The sequence below is a fragment of the Anabrus simplex genome, chromosome 14, assembly GCF_040414725.1.
Source record: "Anabrus simplex isolate iqAnaSimp1 chromosome 14, ASM4041472v1, whole genome shotgun sequence".
NCBI classification, from domain to species: Eukaryota; Metazoa; Arthropoda; class Insecta; order Orthoptera; family Tettigoniidae; genus Anabrus; species Anabrus simplex.
In genome coordinates this window covers 68,825,290-68,843,977 of record NC_090278.1, presented here as the reverse complement: position 1 = coordinate 68,843,977, position 18,688 = coordinate 68,825,290, and the positions used below count along the sequence as shown (strand labels likewise).

Below are 18,688 nucleotides of genomic sequence, written 5' to 3'. Positions count from 1 at the left end.
ATAAATAAATAAATAAATAAATAAATAAATAAATAAATAAATAAATAAATAAATAAATAAATAAATAAATAAATAAATAAATAAATAAATAAATAAATAAATAAATAAATAAATAAATAAATAAATAAATAAATAAATAAATAAATAAATAAATAAATAAATAAATAAATAAATAAATAAATAAATAAATAAATAAATAAATAAATAAATAAATAAATAAATAAATAAATAAATAAATAAATAAATAAATAAATAAATAAATAAATAAATAAATAAATAAATAAATAAATAAATAAATAAATAAATAAATAAATAAATAAATAAATAAATAAATAAATAAATAAATAAATAAATAAATAAATAAATAAATAAATAAATAAATAAATAAATAAATAAATAAATAAATAAATAAATAAATAAATAAATAAATAAATAAATAAATAAATAAATAAATAAATAAATAAATAAATAAATAAATAAATAAATAAATAAATAAATAAATAAATAAATAAATAAATAAATAAATAAATAAATAAATAAATAAATAAATAAATAAATAAATAAATAAATAAATAAATAAATAAATAAATAAATAAATAAATAAATAAATAAATAAATAAATAAATAAATAAATAAATAAATAAATAAATAAATAAATAAATAAATAAATAAATAAATAAATAAATAAATCAATCAATCAATCAATCAATCAATCAATCAATCAATCAATCAATCAATCAATCAATCAATCAATCAATCAATCAATCAATCAATCAATCAATCAATCAATCAATCAATCAATCAATCAATCAATCAATCAATCAATCAATCAATCAATCAATCAATCAATCAATCAGTCTTGTGATGTGACCTGGTTGTTGTTGACGTTGTTTGTGTCATCTTTCCATAGACTGGTTTCATGCAGCTCTTCATGCCAGTCTATTCTGTATTAATCTTTTCATTTCTACGTAACTGCTACGTCCTACATCTGCTCTAATCTGCTTGCCATATCCATACCTTGGTCCAACCTTACTGCTCTTATCGCCTACACTTCCCTCAAAAACCAACTGAACAAATCTTGGGTGTCTTAAGATGTGTCCTATCATTCTATCTCTTCTTCTGCACAAATTTAGCCAAATCGATCTCCTTAGGTTCCGTATCTCTTCATTCGTGATTCGTTCTAACCATTTCACCTTCAGCATTCTTCTATAACACCACATTTCGAAAGCTTCTATTCTCTCTGAGCTATTTATCGTCCATGCTTCACTTCCATACAATGCCACGCTCCAGACGAAAGTCTTCAAAAATATCTTTCTAATTCCTATATCAATGTTCGAAGTGAGCAAATTTATTTTCTTAAGAATGGCCTTCTTGGCTTGTGCTAGTCTCCATTTTATGTCCTACCTACTTCTGCCATTGTTACTTATTTTACTACCCAAGTAACAATATTCATCTATTTCTTTTAAGACTTCATTTCCTAATCTCATATATTCTGCATCACCTGCCCTCGTTCGACTGCACTTCATTGGTTTTGTTTTGGGCTTATTTACTTTCATCTTTTACTCCTTACCCAAGGCTTCGTCCATACCATTCAGCAATTTCTCCAGATCTTCTGCAGTCTCAGATAAAATATCAATATAATAGGCAAATCTCAGGGTTTTGAGTTCTTCTCCTTGTATTGTGATTCCCTTTCCAAGCTCTGCTTTGATTTCCTTTACTGCCTATTTTATATAAACATTGAAAAGGACGGGGGGACAAACTGCAGCCTTGCCTAACTCATTTCTGTATTGTTGCTTCTTTCTCAAATCCCACGACTCTCATTACCTGGTAGGTGTGAATAAATATTGGTCCCCGTTACAATGGGGCACAATATGTTGAAATATTTGCATAAGGCTGGTTTCGAACCATTACACTACCGATAACCAGACACCTGAGGCGCCCGTCACTTTATTAACTCAACTACAAAGACAAGATACATGGTACTCACTGTAGTACTTAAATACTTAAATAATATCCATACCAGAGTTTTCAGTCATGGTTTATGGCTTTCAGGTAACTATCTACCACTAGAGATGACGTAATATAACTTATTAATTCGATTGCATTACGGGTGCATGTGTTATTTCAGGGAGAATGATTGTAAAATTTTCCATATGGTTGGGCGGAGGAATTGTGCATAGTCGTTTTTCCTTTGCTAGTTCCATGAGTCATTTACATTGCTGACACATAGGCCGAGTGCAGAGGAATATCGACCTTAAGGAGAAATTCGGTGTTGGTTGGGTTTCATAAAACTAAATTATATGGGGCGACGAGCCACCCGTTTTATCCGGCCCTCTCTTTCGCCATGGAGTATTAGATCGTAATGACTTCTATTAGGATCGTACGGAATGAGATTTTCATTAACATTTTTGAAACAAAATGACTTGTAATTTTACATTATTTGAAATAAACTTTTTAAAATTATGTATGAACCGTGACTGGACTGTAACTATAAGTGTGTATGTGGTTTTCCCCCACGTAATGTACATGACGGTGCGTATACGTTCTAACTTTAGGTAGGCTTATTTTGAAAAAAGAAATGCCAACTTTGACGCAAAAAACCGCATCCCAATTTCGTGCCCCAATTTTTCTTAAAAATGTGCGGGTATTATTCGCGTAAATACGGTATATTAATGACGAAAATGTCAATCTTCAAAATTCAACTTACGGTCTTAGATTTACCAATAATTCCTAACTGTAGCTAATACTTTAACAGTTTATGATATGTTTTACCATAATGGAATATATATATGAATTTTAGTGAATCATACTATAGTACACTTGTAGGACTGAAGGTCTGTAACGTCTTTGAGCCTGTCTCTGAAGATACGCGTACTTCTGAAACCTGTGGTAACTAGATGGGGAAGTACCATGGAAAAATTAAGGGTGGTTGATACGCGTGAATGTTGACGGGTTGACGTTCAGTGATACTTAATTTTACGGGGGTGAAGAGTAACGAGGGAGCTACCCCGGTTCCAGAAATACTGCCAACTGAATGGAAATGAAATCTGAATTGAATCGATAGTATGATCGATCGACATGTGTTTTCTAAACCGTCGTTTTCGTGTAGGAGTTCTAGGTTGTTCCTGTGATGTACGTCGATTTTTCTCACTCATGTTCAAGTTTAACCTATATTTTGACTTTACTGTGTAAATAACAACAGTATTTGTAGTGTTGCAATTATACCGCGAGATGTCTCACGGCGATGCATAATGGTTTCATATTTTTTTTGTGTCAGAGGTTGCCAATACGAATCTCGAAGATAAACGATGTCTACCGACTCAGTACTAAGGAGCCGAAGTTTCACTAAAAGTTTCGCGTACTATACTTTTCCAGTTTTGCCATATTTTATTTAAAAATATTCTCATAAATTTATATTTTAATGCTCAGGGAACTTTTTTTTCACCCGATTATTATCTTAGATGATTCTTTACATGGATGTGTTACAACAGCTGAAATAACAATTTCCAATTTAGGTTTATTTTAACATTTTTCAATAAAACACACTTAAATATCAGAAGAAAAGAGCAATGTCGAAAGCTACGGTATTCAAGCATAAGCTGTTAAAGTATGAAGTGTCTAGCGTGAATGGTTTGGAAAACTATGTACATCAAAATTTAACATTGTAAGGATAGTGCACTCCGTATTCCATTGAGTTCAATAATATGTGGGGCGAGGTAAACAATTCTATCTCTTTTTAATACATACATTGCTACTTCACAAATTATTATGCAAAATCTGTACATGCACTAAGTCTACCGTGTTAATAACTACCTCGTAACTTGTCCCTAACCACTAAGGTGAGGCTGGAAGGTCAGAGCATTTTTTCTTTATTCCTCTTGTCGCATTTCGTATTTTGTGGAGTATTCTGTTAGAAGTTTATATTTAATACTCTTCCTTTGTCCGGTTATTATCCAAGTCGCTACTCAATTCTCAGTAAGATGAGGGTTTTAAACGATTTCCCTGCCCCATTGTATCGTACATCACGCCTAACTCTGCAGTATCCAAGTAGGACTAACTTTCTGGGGTAATAGCTCTTACCACGAAACCACATTTAAAATATATAGTGTGCTTATGGTTCGCAAAAGCAGAGTCATATGGGAGTAATTAGAAGACAAAGCTTAGGAATGTTCTCGGAAGATAAGGCATCTCCTACAATTACGTTAATGATGCCAATAATTGTGTGTGTGTTCTTACGTTAGTGTAGACAGGGCTGCCCAAAGCAGCCATAACAGAATGCTGGATTTTATTGCCTATGGCGTAAAGCAACGGTATAATACATCTCTTGTAATGGGAAATGAGTTATAATAATCAGTGATGAGAGTTATATGCAATAAAGAACTCATGAAAATCAATTCTCGAAAATGCAGTCTTATAACTATGGAAAAGAAACATAGGCAATGGAACTTTCAATATTGCCTTGGATTGAACGTTCTTACCTAGGAATGTACGTAAAGAAAGCTCTAAAATGGGGCATCCACGTAGGAAGTGTGATATCTAAAGCGTACAAGTCCTTACACTTCATGATGAGGGTGCTAAAGGGCAGCAGTTCCCAGGCGAATGCGCAGGGATATATATCACTCATTCTTTATTTATTTATTCATTTATTTATTTATTTATTTATTTGTTGATGTCTTTATTTGTGGCGAAGTTAGGGCTCTTGGCCCTCTCTTACACTTAACACACTGTATATACTATAATAACAATATAACTTAATATAGACTAAAACTAAAAGATTACATCCTAGGTCTAAAATTAGAAAAATAAATTCAGTAACTACTCTAGGTGGAATTCATATAATATAACAGTAATTTATGTAAATTTTTGGGAACTATTTGCTCCAGACATTCACTCACACATTCACACATAACTACATGATATAGCCTACGTATTCAGCCGTATGGTATCCATACCAAAGATGACTCATTAAGGAACATGAGACCGTACAGATAAAGGCTGCAAGATGCGTGCTTAACGATTTCAATCCTAGAAGTAGTGTGATAAGTATGATAGAAAAACTTGGGTGGGAGACACTGGGCACTAGAAGGAAACGAACACGGTTATGTGCCATGTAGAATGCCTACACGAATATGCCAGCTTGGGTGGATTGAGCAGTGCACTAGTAAAGCACTGTTACATAAGTAGAACAGTTCATCCCCATAAAGTAAAAGGTAGATCGCAGAAACCTAACTATGGTAAATATTCGTTCATAAATCAGGGAATTGATGATTGAAGTGCATTACCTACACCTGTAATAGACTACAGTATTTTGTAAATTGTGTTTAAATTTCTATGTGTTGCTGTTATATTTTAATACAACTTTCAACCCACTGTAAATTATAGTATTAAGGGATCTGAATCATTTAAGGTGTGTGCTGTATTTACAATGCTACGATAATGGGCCACTCAATTTACTCTAAGTTAGAGTGTAAAATTTTGAAATACTTAAGGCACGACCTACACCTTCGCACACAGAAAAATTGGTTGTATTAAACGTGTGTTTCCGCAGAAATTGCAATGAATATTAAAAGCAAACTTAGTATGACAAACATATTATTTCTTAATAATATGTCTACATGTTTAGAAATCATATAAACGCATGCCCTTATATATCATTAAAGCCCGGATTTTTATGCAGTAACAGGTTAGACGGCAAACTAGTTTGGTTAGTAGGAAGTGTCCACCACCCGCTCTTCCATAATGTAGCAAGAGTAACATAAATTGTAGGGGTTCTGATGGGCCGTACCCCTAATGTTTATGCAAACCCCGTAGCATAGTCGGTGTGAAGGTAGACTATACTTGCTCCTCGCTTCAGTAAGTTTGCATTCTAACCTATTAATGCATAAAAATCCGGGCTCTATACTATCTGCGCACTTTTTAGTGATAGATTTACACCCTAGTGCTGAAGTGGTCGACTTCGGTTATCTTCGAGATTCGTATTGGCAACCTTTGAAACACAAACTAAGAATCGCTTATCATCGCTGTGCGACATCTGGCGTACAGTTTAAGTACTCGTACTGTTGTTGTTTACACAGCAAAGCCAAACTATAGAATTCATGCTAGGAACACGTTTCGCAACGGGAAATGTTATATAGTATTATATATTGTGTGTGTGACACAGTTGTTTGCTTAAAATAATAAAGGTTTATAAAATTCATATCGATCGACCATATTATCGATTCATTTCAGATTTCATTTCCATTCAGTTGGCAGTATTAACGGAACCCTTCTTACTTCACCAACGAGTACAAAAATCTATCACTAAAAAGTGCGCATACTATATATAACTATTATTCAAAATGGCGTTTCCCTGATAATTTCCAAACACATGAATATTTTTCTGTGGTCCTTTATTTTTTATGATTAGTAATGGTATAGCTACAATCTACACTAGAATCAGTGAAGTCCATCAAGTATAAATACATTTTTCATGAAGTTATTTTCAAGAAGTAAATTTTACATTCATTTTAATTTGTAAATACTTTTTAAAGTTACCCAATGAAATTAGCTCAATAACTGTAGCGAATATTCTTCTTCTATATGAAATATACATATATACAATGTTTTATCTTAATATATTATAAACTTTCAGTGCTAACAAGGAAACGGTTGTGAAAAATAATAGTTACGGTAAAAGAGCAACAAACTTACCGATAAAGAGCTTGCTTGGGTGACTGGGCTTTACGCTTTGGTCATGACACCGAATGTATTGGAGATATTAACAAAACATTTGCACTGTTATAAAGAGAAAATTTCAGTTGTAAATGAAAAGTTAATGGAAAAATCGCACTTTTGGTCGGTTGGTTGGTTGGTTGCTTGGTCTCTTCTTACGCTACGTGTAAAATTATATATGACCCTGTAGTAATGTTTTAGTATTGTAAGCCGTAGTGGAAATTCTGAAGTTGTGTGTGAATTTGTATGTGATTGTACTGGATTTAAGACGTTAAAATAGTAGTAATTATTGTAATATTTTCTTTCCATGGAATTGCTTGTTGTAGTCATGTTGTTGTTGATGATGGATAATATGTTGTAACATTATTATCGTATAAACGTATGCCCTTATATATAACTAGTTATTCAAAATGGCGTTTCCCTGATAATTTCCAAACACATGAATATTTTTCTATGATCTACACTACAATCAGTGAAGTCCATCAAGTGTAAATAGGGGTTCTGATGGGCCGTACCCCTAATGTTTATGCAAACCCCATAGCATAGTCGGTGTGAAGGTAGACTATACTTGCTACTATACTACTATTCTACACTAGAATGAGTGAAGTCCATCAAGTATAAATATATTTTTCATGAAGTTATTTTCAGGTAGTAAACTTATCATTACGTTTGTAGACTGACCGTCTAGTGTCGCTGTGGTGCACTACACCACAGAATGTTGTCGTGGCAGTTCTTCGCTTGTCCCAGCAGGAGGCAGTTATCTGCATACAGTATAAGCAGAACTATGGCCTTTGCTGTGAAGGGTAGTTGAATGTCAGCGGCGGAACTTGAGAATGCCGTAGTTTGAACAATACAAAAATTAGGCAAATCCGCTAGCAAAATGTTTGAGATGACCAAGTCGCATTCGCACGTATCACTACGACGGGGAAAAGACGCGAAAAAGCAGGTCAGAAGACTATGTAATCGTTGAAATGTTAGCGCCAGTCCACGAACATACTGGCTGTAGTACGTACATAGGCGTACCCTATGTTGCCTACACTGTAGGTGCCAGTCCAAACAGTTACTGGCTGTAGTACATAGGTGTACACTGTGTTGTCTAAACTGTAGGCGTTGAGTTTGCAAGCTTACTATTGAATGGTATGTGTGAAAATCCAAAACACTAACAATGAATTACTTAATTTTCAAAATTTTAATCGTGAAAATGAACGCATTCTTACTTACACAAACAAAGAGATTGCTTCTACCCTGTTTTCTATTCAAGCAAAACTGATTTTAAAAATTCTAAAACGCTAGACTGTACTTTTCTCCATATTTTCTGGTTCCAGTTTATTCCGTCCTGTCAATAAAATATACTTGTGAACGGAATGTGAAGGAAAAGTCTTAAATTCGGGCAAAACGTAAAGGTTATTGCCCACGTTATCATCGGAATTTTGTTAGACTTCACTATTTCGTCTTCACTTCTTAAGTCCTTTGCTCTATGAAAATGTGTTAACCGTTTTCTGCTTCACATTACTGCTACGTTTTCCAGTAGCTGCGTACACACTTTTATGGTAGAATCGAGCACTTTCAAACTTCCAGAAAAATCAGAGCTCTATGTATTCAATTGATCCATGCTACTGCATAGACCAGGGATTGTGAAACTATGACACACCTGTCATAAGGTGACACACGATCATATTTTCTGTGCCTCGTCAGACAAAATACTAACATAGTTTAATGTTTTTAACATGTAATAAATAGGTCGAAAATCTACCAACATAGCATCTTTTAACATTTAGTATGTCTTATTGAATTTTATTGCCATATTTTTACACACTTTATTAGGTTAAAGCAAAAATATATATTATTCTCAGTGACGTTTGCGAAATAAAATCATGACATTTTCAATAGAATGGATTTATATGTTATGCAATCTAATACCTAATGGAATGATTTTAAGCAAAAATAACCGATAGCACACTAGATAGTAGAATGTAATAAACACGATCTTAACTGACACACTAGCCGGTATATGTTTACCATTCCTTGGCATAGACTATGAAAATTTGATTACCACCTTCCTATGCCTCCTTTAATAGATTCTTCCTTAACATAACCTAGCTCATTTTCTTCATATTCCTTTTTTCTCTTCACATTGCTGTCCCCTCTATTGTACATAATGTAATAATTAGAGTCCGGATTATTAGGTGCTGATAGGTTAGAATGCAAATTTACTGAAGCCAGTAACAAGTATACCCTACACTGTACAACGGTACGCTATGATATTTGCATAGATATTAGGGGTAGAGCCTATAGAACTCCTTGAATTTATGCTTCTCTTCCTACATTATGGTACAACGGGTTGCATGGCACCTCCTATAACCAAATTACTTTGCATTCTAACCTATTACCGCCTACAAATCCGAGGTATAGTAATAATTATATATTTTTGACTGTGCTATACCGTTACTTATGTTTTATATATGTATTTATCTTACTTCGTACTGTGCCCACATATAAGTTCTTCGCTCCATTTTACGTCAAAAGTTTCCTCGTTGTGTATTTTTCCTTTATGTTTTGTTGTTAGTTATTCAGTCTCTACAATTATTTTGTTAGTTTTTAATTTTTTCCTCTGTTTTTATCAATTGATGTTTTCCTCATTGTTCTTCAACTTATTTTTTTGTTTGCATTGTGCTACTCCATTGTAAATATAGTTTTCATTGCGTAATTCTGTAATTCGGCTTCTCACTGTTTTGTGTTTCGAAATAAATAAATAAATAAATAAATAAATAAATAAATAAATAAATAAATAAATAAATAAATAAATAAATAAATAAATAAATAAATAAATAAATAAATAAATAAATAAATAAATAAATAAATAAATAAATAAATAAATAAATAAATAAATAAATAAATAAATAAATAAATAAATAAATAAATAAATAAATAAATAAATAAATAAATAAATAAATAAATAAATAAATAAATAAATAAATAAATAAATAAATAAATAAATAAATAAATAAATAAATAAATAAATAAATAAATAAATAAATAAATAAATAAATAAATAAATAAATAAATAAATAAATAAATAAATAAATAAATAAATAAATAAATAAATAAATAAATAAATAAATAAATAAATAAATAAATAAATAAATAAATAAATAAATAAATAAATAAATAAATAAATAAATAAATAAATAAATAAATAAATAAATAAATAAATAAATAAATAAATAAATAAATAAATAAATAAATAAGGAATGCCTCGTGTTACGAATTCTACTGAAGTGTAGAAAATTCTGGGGACACTTTGTCATCATTTAGCTCATTAGTTCAGAACCACAGTGGGAGAAAAGCTCTTCTTTAAATCGAGACAATTAAGGAACTCATAAAAATAAATTACAAAGAATAAAACGGGTGGTAATTTCAGGGAGGATATCCTTTATTCACTATAAAACGAAATAGAAATAGTATCTTTTTTATGCTAATTAGAATTGGATAAACATTTTCTATCGAAGTGGATTTGCCCTAGTTTTGCTATAAACAAAAAGTATTAGTTTTAACAACTTGCTAGAGGGTCAGGTCCGCAAGAAGAGATCTCCAACACCGCTGTCCGTGCACTCTGGATGTTCTATGTAAAGCTTGGAGAGAGGAATGGAAAAGAATTCCCCTGCCTGTGCTCTGCCGCAGTTTGCTTCAGTAGACAGTACCCAGTGCTGGGAGTCAAGTGAAAACACGGTCGGTGCTGGTGGCGAGGTGAGTACCCTCAAAAGTCGGTAACTTATGAACCGAGCGTCATTCTGTACGCAGTGTGGGTCCCACATAAGATTGACTTAAACGTACTCTTTACCTCTGTAATCACATGTTATATTAACAATAAACCTGCTTCCTAAAATATTTACCATTCCTGAACTCCTCGACTTCCCCGAAGACATTCCATAAACTTTGCATTATATCGATACCCAATCCACTTTACCAAGTAACTGTGGCAACGAATGACTTACCCGGTAAACAGCTGACAGCCTTCTCTTCGTCCGAACACTTCTGAGTGAGCCAGAGGTAGTCAAACCACTTGATGACTTTCACCTGCAGGTGGTTGGGTACCCTTCTCATTCTCATGTAGGTTTTTACACCATCCAGCTTGGCTGAAACGAGAAGAAACTCCACATCAGTACATGGAGAAAAATATAAAGTAGACAAAAATATTTGATGAATATTGAATTTTCACGACTGCATTGTAATCGAAACAGACTTTCAACGATTAGGTCGTGTTACGTACATGTAGTACGTGTTGAAGAGATGTTAAGTACAGAACAAAAATGGCCAACCAGACACCAGTGGGATCCGAACCCACAACCTCCCGATTTCGCGTCGGTTGCTCTACCAATTGAGCTATGGTGGCCTAGGCCATCTTTGTTCTGTTTGAAAGGATCTGAGCTACAGGTTTGGCACCGCTGGTAGCACACTGTAGAGTGCGTTTAAGTCGCCCGTTGTGGGGCATGTCAATGAATATTGAATTTTCACGACCGCATTGTAATCGAAACAGACTTTCAACGATTAGGTCGTGTTACGTACATGTAGTACGTGTTGAAGAGATGTTAAGTACAGAGGTTGTGGGTTCGGATCCCACTGGTGTCCGGCTGGCCATTTTTGTTCTGTACTTAACATCTCTTCAACACGTACTACATGTACGTAACACGACCTAATCGTTGAAAGTCTGTTTCGATTGAAAAATATTTGAAATACACTGGGGAACAAAATATTTGTTGAATTTATATAAACACTTGTCCTTTCTTAATTTCAGTGTACTGATCTCAAATGTAAAGTTAGATTTTCTGTGTACACTAGAGTTCCTTTGAATTCAATATAATTTTTTCAACATTTTCAATATTCATTTCAATATAGTGAATTTGGATGTCATCTTCGACACCATCATGGTAAGCGTATTATTGATTTATACACAAAAACATTCATTTGTACAATTTGTGATTATATAATTTGTGGACTTGCATAGGACAATCTCGTTTGATGTTACAGTCGAGAGGTTAGTATCTGCTTAGTATCAGAAAAGGATCCTCAGTTTCCACAGCCATTTCCTCATGCATTCATAAACTACTGAATCACTACGACCACTGCCTTCCTCGTCAGTAGAGTCAAAACTGCTCAAAACAGAAGTGAGAATGTATCGGAGTGTGGGATGGGTCGCATTGCTGAGGGGATAATAGGATATGAAATTGTATGCCGGTTTACCTGTCAGTACCCTTCGCATTGCCCACGTAGAACTAAGTCACTGATATCATCCACGTCAAACCATGAGTATGCCAAAAAGGCATACCTTTCCGTTTTCTTTTTGTCTGTTCACGAAGCATTTACTCATAATTATCACTAGAGTCCGGATTATTAGGTGCTGATAGGTTAGAATGCAAATTTACTTAAGCCAGTAATAAGTATACCCTACACTGTACAAAGGTTATGCTATGAGATTTGCATAGATATTAGGGGTACAGCCTATAGAACTCCTTGAATTTATGCTACTCTTCCTACATTATGGTACAACGGGTTGCATGACACTTCCTACACACCAAATTACTTTGCATTCTAACCTATTACCACCTATTATCACACAGATAGGCAAAAGATTTCTACTACAAGCTGTATACATCAACCATTAATAAACCATCCAGTGATGAACAACTAGCCCAGAATTATACACATGAAGTAACACCGGAAGTAACCACTGCTGAGATTGAAAGTGCTCTTAAACAACTAAGGAATAAAAAATCCCCTGGGGAGGATAAAATAACGAATGAAATGCTGAAATTAGGTGGAAGAGATCTGCTAGAAGCCGTGAGAATACTCATGAACAAGTGTATTAACTCTGGAAGAATACCAGAAAATTGGAAAAATGCTGAAGTGATACTTCTCTTCAAGAAAGGTGATAAGGAAAATTTAGAGAACTATCGTCCTGTGAGTTTGTTATCACACCTTTATAAGCTCCTGACTAAAATTGTAACCAACCGCCTCACAAGAGAACTGGATTTTTATCAACCTGCCGAGCAAGCGGGATTTCGTAAAGGCTTCTCAACTGTTGAACACATCCAGACTATTCGTCTTCTTCTGGAGAAAACCACTGAGTACAACATCAAGATTCATCTGGCCTTCATTGATTATAAAAAAGCTTTTGACTCAGTGGAGATCTGGGCAATCATGAAGGCACTTCAAAATGCCATGATAAACTCAAGGTATATAAAGCTTCTGGAAAACATTTATGATCAAGCAACAATGGTAGTCAGAGTGGACGAAGACCTCATCACCAATAAAATCCCAGTTGGCAAAGGAGTTCGACAAGGTGACACAATCTCTCCAAAGCTGTTTACCCTTGCCTTGGAAGATGTATTCAAAACCCTTCATTGGGATAATAAAGGAATAAAAATCAACGGGGTATATTTGAACCACCTGCGTTTTGCCGATGACATTGTGCTCATAAGTGAAAATCTAGATGAGCTAGAAAGCATGATCCAAGAATTAAAAACTGCTTCTGCTAAGATTGGTTTGGAAATGAACATTAATAAAACGAAAATACTAAGCCCAGAGAGTCGACCACTTAAAACGGGAAACCAATATATAGAAGCTGTCGATGAGTACATCTATCTTGGACACAAGATAAAACTTGGAAAAGACAACCAACGTGCAGAAATTCCTCGCAGAATAGGTATGAGTTGGACTGCATTCCGAAAACTAAGATTCATCCTCACTAACAAGGATGTTCCAATTAACCTGAAGACCAAGGTTTATAATACGTGCGTGCTGCCAGTTACAACTTACGGTCTGGAAACGATGACTCTGACGAAGGAAAGTGCTCGCAAGCTTCAGCGAACACAACGAGCCATGGAGCGACAGATGCTAGGGATCAGCCTTAGGGATAAGATCCGTTCAGAGGACATCAGGAGAAGAACTAATGTAACAGACATCCTAGAGATAGTAGCAAAACTAAAATGGCAATGGGTAGGACACGTAGCTCGACAAGACTACAACAGGTGGACCTCTAGGATTGTTCACTGGAGACCATGGGGACACAAGAGAGGCATTGGAAGACCCCTGAAGAGATGGCTCGACGACATAAAGCTGTTGGCTGGAACACGCTGGTTCCAAGTGGCTCAAGACCGAAGACGATGGAAGCACATGGAAGAGGCCTATATCCAGCAGTGGATTGAAATAGGCTAGAAAAGAAGAAGAAGAAGAAAGAAGATCACACAATATAAGAAGCCCATTTATTGTTCTGAACGCCTAAGAAAATTTCAAAATAGGTTCTATAATGCACGTCTCACATATTATGAAATATTGCGCCTTTGATGTTAAAGTGTTTAGCAGCCATATAAAAAAGAGAAGCCATCGGGATCACTTTGCACATTTATGCCTGGGTGGCTTTTTAAAGAGATAAATGTTTATATTTAAACACTATTTAAGTCATGTTAAAATGCTGTGTGCAAACTATTAATTACCATATAGTTGTCTTTAATCTGAACGCCATTGCCCTCTAACTCCGGTGTAAACTCCAAAGGATGCCTTTACCAACAACGAAAAATACAATAACCATGCACAACACACCTCTAGAAGTAGTGCCGAAATTCAAGTACCTTGGAGTCACCCTCCAAACTACTCTAACATCCTACAATATCCACGTCAAAGAAAGAGCAGCCGCAGCAATAAAATCCATCTACAACATTCAACAACCTCAACAAATATCATTGGGTACAGCAATGCTACTGTTCAGGAGAGCCATATCACCAATAGCAACCTATGGGATTAGCATCACCTGGGAAAAACTCATACTCAGCGACCTGATGACAATAGAAAAAGTCAAGGCCCGATACCTCAAGAGAATTCTAGGCATTGGGAAGTCAGCCCCTTCAAGGTTAACATATGTTCTAACCAAGGAGGACTACTTCATGGATGATATCAAAACACAGTCTTGTCTACCAAACACCAAGCCCTACGAGAATGCACGCCAAACTTTAAACGAGAAAAGGAATGCTATTTGGTCCGACTTCTATTACACGTTACGCCACTCATGGATTTCACCACACATTCTGCCAAACCAAAAACTTCCACCAGCCGAACGAAGACTATATGTAACCTGTGCAACGATCATTGTGAAAGATACCATACACAAAACTGCAAATGAGGACAACCTCAATAATAAGAATGGCATTAGCATAGTTGACCATCTGTACAAAAAGTGTTTTTGCACACTGTGCGCTTTTCATTTAATAATAATAAAATAAAAATTCAAATTGCGGGAAAAGTAGAGGATGCACAAGAACACATATTTCTGGTTTGTAAGCTACTGTGCAGAAATATACACACTCCGCTGGAAAATCTCATAAAACAGGAAATAGAAAAAATGTTCCCTGGAGTAATCCAGCAGAGCAGTTGGCGATTCTGAAAGCACTTGATTCAATTGATGAAAAATCCACAGCAGCCTGTTTCGAGTCATTTAACCGGGTCAGGAATGGAATGAATGAATCCCCATCTAGTGGCGAGGATAGGAATTGTGTCGGCTGCCGAAGCCTGTCGCACTCCTCTGGGGCAATGATTAATGAATGAAATGATATTGGAGAGTGTTGCTGGAATGAAAGTTGGTAGGAAAAACCGGAGTACCGGGAGAAAAACCTGTTCCGCCTGCACTTTGTCCAGCACAAATCTCACATGGAGTGACCGGGATCTGAACCCCGGAACCCAGCGGTGAGGGGCCGGCGCGCTGCCACCTTAGCCACGGAGGATCGCCGATTCAACTGATAATTTAGTAATTAAGAAAAACAACTCGTGGCGAGCCATGAAATTCACTGACGATAAAATAACTTCAGACTCATTTAAAAATGAACAACTACAACCAATTCACCAAAATCAAAATGAAAACGAAGATTCTTGCACGTAAGAGCGAGAAAATCGAGTTCACCTGGGTTAAGTCCCACGTTAGAGAGCTACAGTAATGAGCAGGCGGAACATCACTCCACGGAAGCAGCGCACGAGAGTGAAATTAGTGAATGTTACAGCAAAATTCATAAACGTGTTTCAATTAAGGAAGTGAGAGATGAGAGCATACATAAATGGTAGATTGAATGGGATCAAACGACGAAGGGTTCGCTTACAAAATCATTCTTCACCAGTGTGGCAGACAGACTTTCCCAACGAATTTATTTAACGCCATATTTCACCGCGATGGTAACGAGGCATGGGATACTCAGAGCTTATTTCCATCGCTTCAAGATTTTAGAATCCAATATGTCCATACATTGTCAGTGATAAATAATGGACCATTTATTATTTCATTCTGAAGTACTTAAGAGAGAAAGAAGCATTTTAATTAAAGGTATTCTTTAATTAAATATATTTTTTCAGAGGTAGGTAACCCTACCAACGCGCTTATCACAGTCATCCTAAAAACATTAGTACCTGCTCCTTTATGACAATAGTACAACTATATCGTTTATATAATGCCGCGGATATGACTGAAATCATTAGCGGCACTGTTATTTCTATTATTTAAACTACACAGTTCTAAAGAATTAGGGGAACATGTTTTTGAACGTATGCCATATTTCATAAAACTTACGTACTTACGTGAAATAATCGTCAGTGGTCAAGGAACTTCCAAACAATTCAATACACGCTACATATATCACTAACCGGCACTGTCTATATTTATGAATAAGAAATTATAGATTTAAATGGTGGAATGGCAGTGCTCGTATTTTGTCTCCAGTCGGTTCTGTCTGGAGACTATTACTATGTATACCAACTTATACAGGATATAACAACATTTAGTACTAAAAATTCGAGGGATAATAAAGAGGACCGCGTGGTTCACCAGCCCCTTATTCTTTTCGGAGGTAGGTATCCCTATCAACGCGCGTATCACAGTCATCCTAAAAAGTTAGTACTTGCTCCTTTGTGACAATAGTACAACTATATCTTTTATATAATGCTCGCGAATATGGCCGAAATAATTAGCGGCACTGTTATTTCTATTATTTAAACTACACAGTTCAAAAGAATTAGGGGAACATGTTTTTGAACATATGCCACGCTCCACAAAACAATACCTCACACCCAGGTATATTACCAACTAAACCTTTACCGTTGAAGTTGGATTCCCGTTCATTTTCAGAAAACAAACGGAAATGTCCAAATAGGGGCTAAAAGAATACGATAACAGTCCTCCAGGGTTGATTTTTATCACTGTTGGAGGGCATCAGTATTGTGCAAGTCCTCCACGAGCATTTATCACAGCTTGGCACCTACGTGGTATGATCCGTATAAGCCAAAGGGGTCACATTGCGGTAATAGGTCCCATTCTTCAGTTAGAGCCTGTTCGAGGTCTTGGAGAGTCTGTCGTGGAACAGGACGCCCACGAACATTTCTGTCAACCCTATCTCACACATACCGGGCGAGTTGGCCGTGCGTGTAGAGGCGCGCAGCTGTGAGCTTGCATCCGGGAGATAGTAGGTTCGAATCCCACTATCGGCAGCCCTGAAGATGGTTTTCCGTGGTTTCCCATTTTCACACCAGGCAAATGCTGGGGCTGTACCTTAATTAAGGCCACGGCCGCTTCCTTCCAACTCCTAGGCCTTTCCTATCCCATCGTCGCCATAAGACCTATCTGTGTCGGTGCGACGTAAAGCCCCTAGCAAAAAAAAAAATATCTCACACATGCTCGATGGAACTCACTGCTGGCCATTCCATCTATTGAATGTTCAGTTCTGGCGTCTCCATACACGTTGACGTCCATCACGCTGTGTCGGGAGAAATCTGGACTCGTCTGTGAACAACACAGTTCTCCATTGGCGAGGTTGCCAGTTGACTTGGGTACGGGCAAACAGAAGGCGAGCTGCGCGATTTTGCTGCGTGAAACTGGGCACTCGAACAGGATGTCTGGGCCGTGATCCCACTTCTCTTAACCTGTTCCTTACTGTCTGGTCAGACACCGTCATTCAATTGACCCTCCTGAGGTCTTGATGCAGTTTTCTGGTAGTTGCTGAATGCCGCCGCAACGCACAGATGGTCAGTTATCCGTTATCCTGTGGGGTTGTCGTGCGTCCACGACCTTTTTTGGCAAGTTGTTTTACGTCGCACCGACACAGATAGGTCTTATGGCGATGATGGGACAGGACAGGGCTGGGAATGGGTAGGAAGCGGCCGGGGTCTTAATTAAGGCACAGCCCCAGCATTTGCCTGGTGTGAAAATGGGAAACGACGGAAAACCATCTTCAGGGCTGCCGACAGTAGGGTTCGAACCTACTATCTCCAGAATACTGGATACTGGCCGCACTTAAGCGACTGCAGCTATCGAGCTCGGTCCACGACCTTTTCCAACCCTCCTTATGAACTTGCCTGTCTCACTGTAGCGATTCCACAAGCGGTGAATAACTGACGGAGAGACATTGAGATCCACAGAATCACGACGAAAAGTCCATCTTTCCTGGATCAAAGTGACGGCCCTTGCGACTTGAACCTCGTTATGATGTCTCATGGGATGTGCTGGTTTACGTACAATGTGCTCAAATTACAGCAGTAGTCTGTGTACCTCACAACGACACACGGACGCACCGCTATTCACTTTGTTTCGAGGGGTCACCTTACAATTTAATGCATGAATATGCCTACAGGTGGAGTATAACTTTCTATTTGACATACCCTGAGTAGCTAAGATCTCAAGATATGCTGTACGACCATTGGAACCGCATCTACCAAATTAACGTTCACATACCAGATGTTACGAAACATGTTCCCTTTATTTTTGAACTGTGTACTTGATATTCACAAAGAGAAATTGTACTACATTTGTTTTTATGTAATTTGCTGACTTTTTGAAGTTATTAAGATTTATTGATATTTAGGTTGCTGTTTCCACGGCCCTAAATTGTAGACTTCATAATAAACTTTTGGGGCGTTTTCTGTGTCAAGAAAACAGCGTAATATTATT

The 18,688-nt window shown here is 36.1% G+C and overlaps 1 protein-coding gene across 1 annotated transcript in view; it reads right to left on the bottom strand.

The window, feature by feature from the left end:
- LOC136885746 (cyclic nucleotide-gated cation channel) overlaps nucleotides 1-18,688 on the bottom strand; it is a 651,252-nt gene that overhangs the window by 93,856 nt on the left and 538,708 nt on the right. The window contains exon 6 of the mRNA XM_068230217.1: nucleotides 10,707-10,847. Coding sequence (XP_068086318.1) covers nucleotides 10,707-10,847 — 141 coding nt within the window. The remainder of the gene's footprint in view (nucleotides 1-10,706; nucleotides 10,848-18,688) is intronic.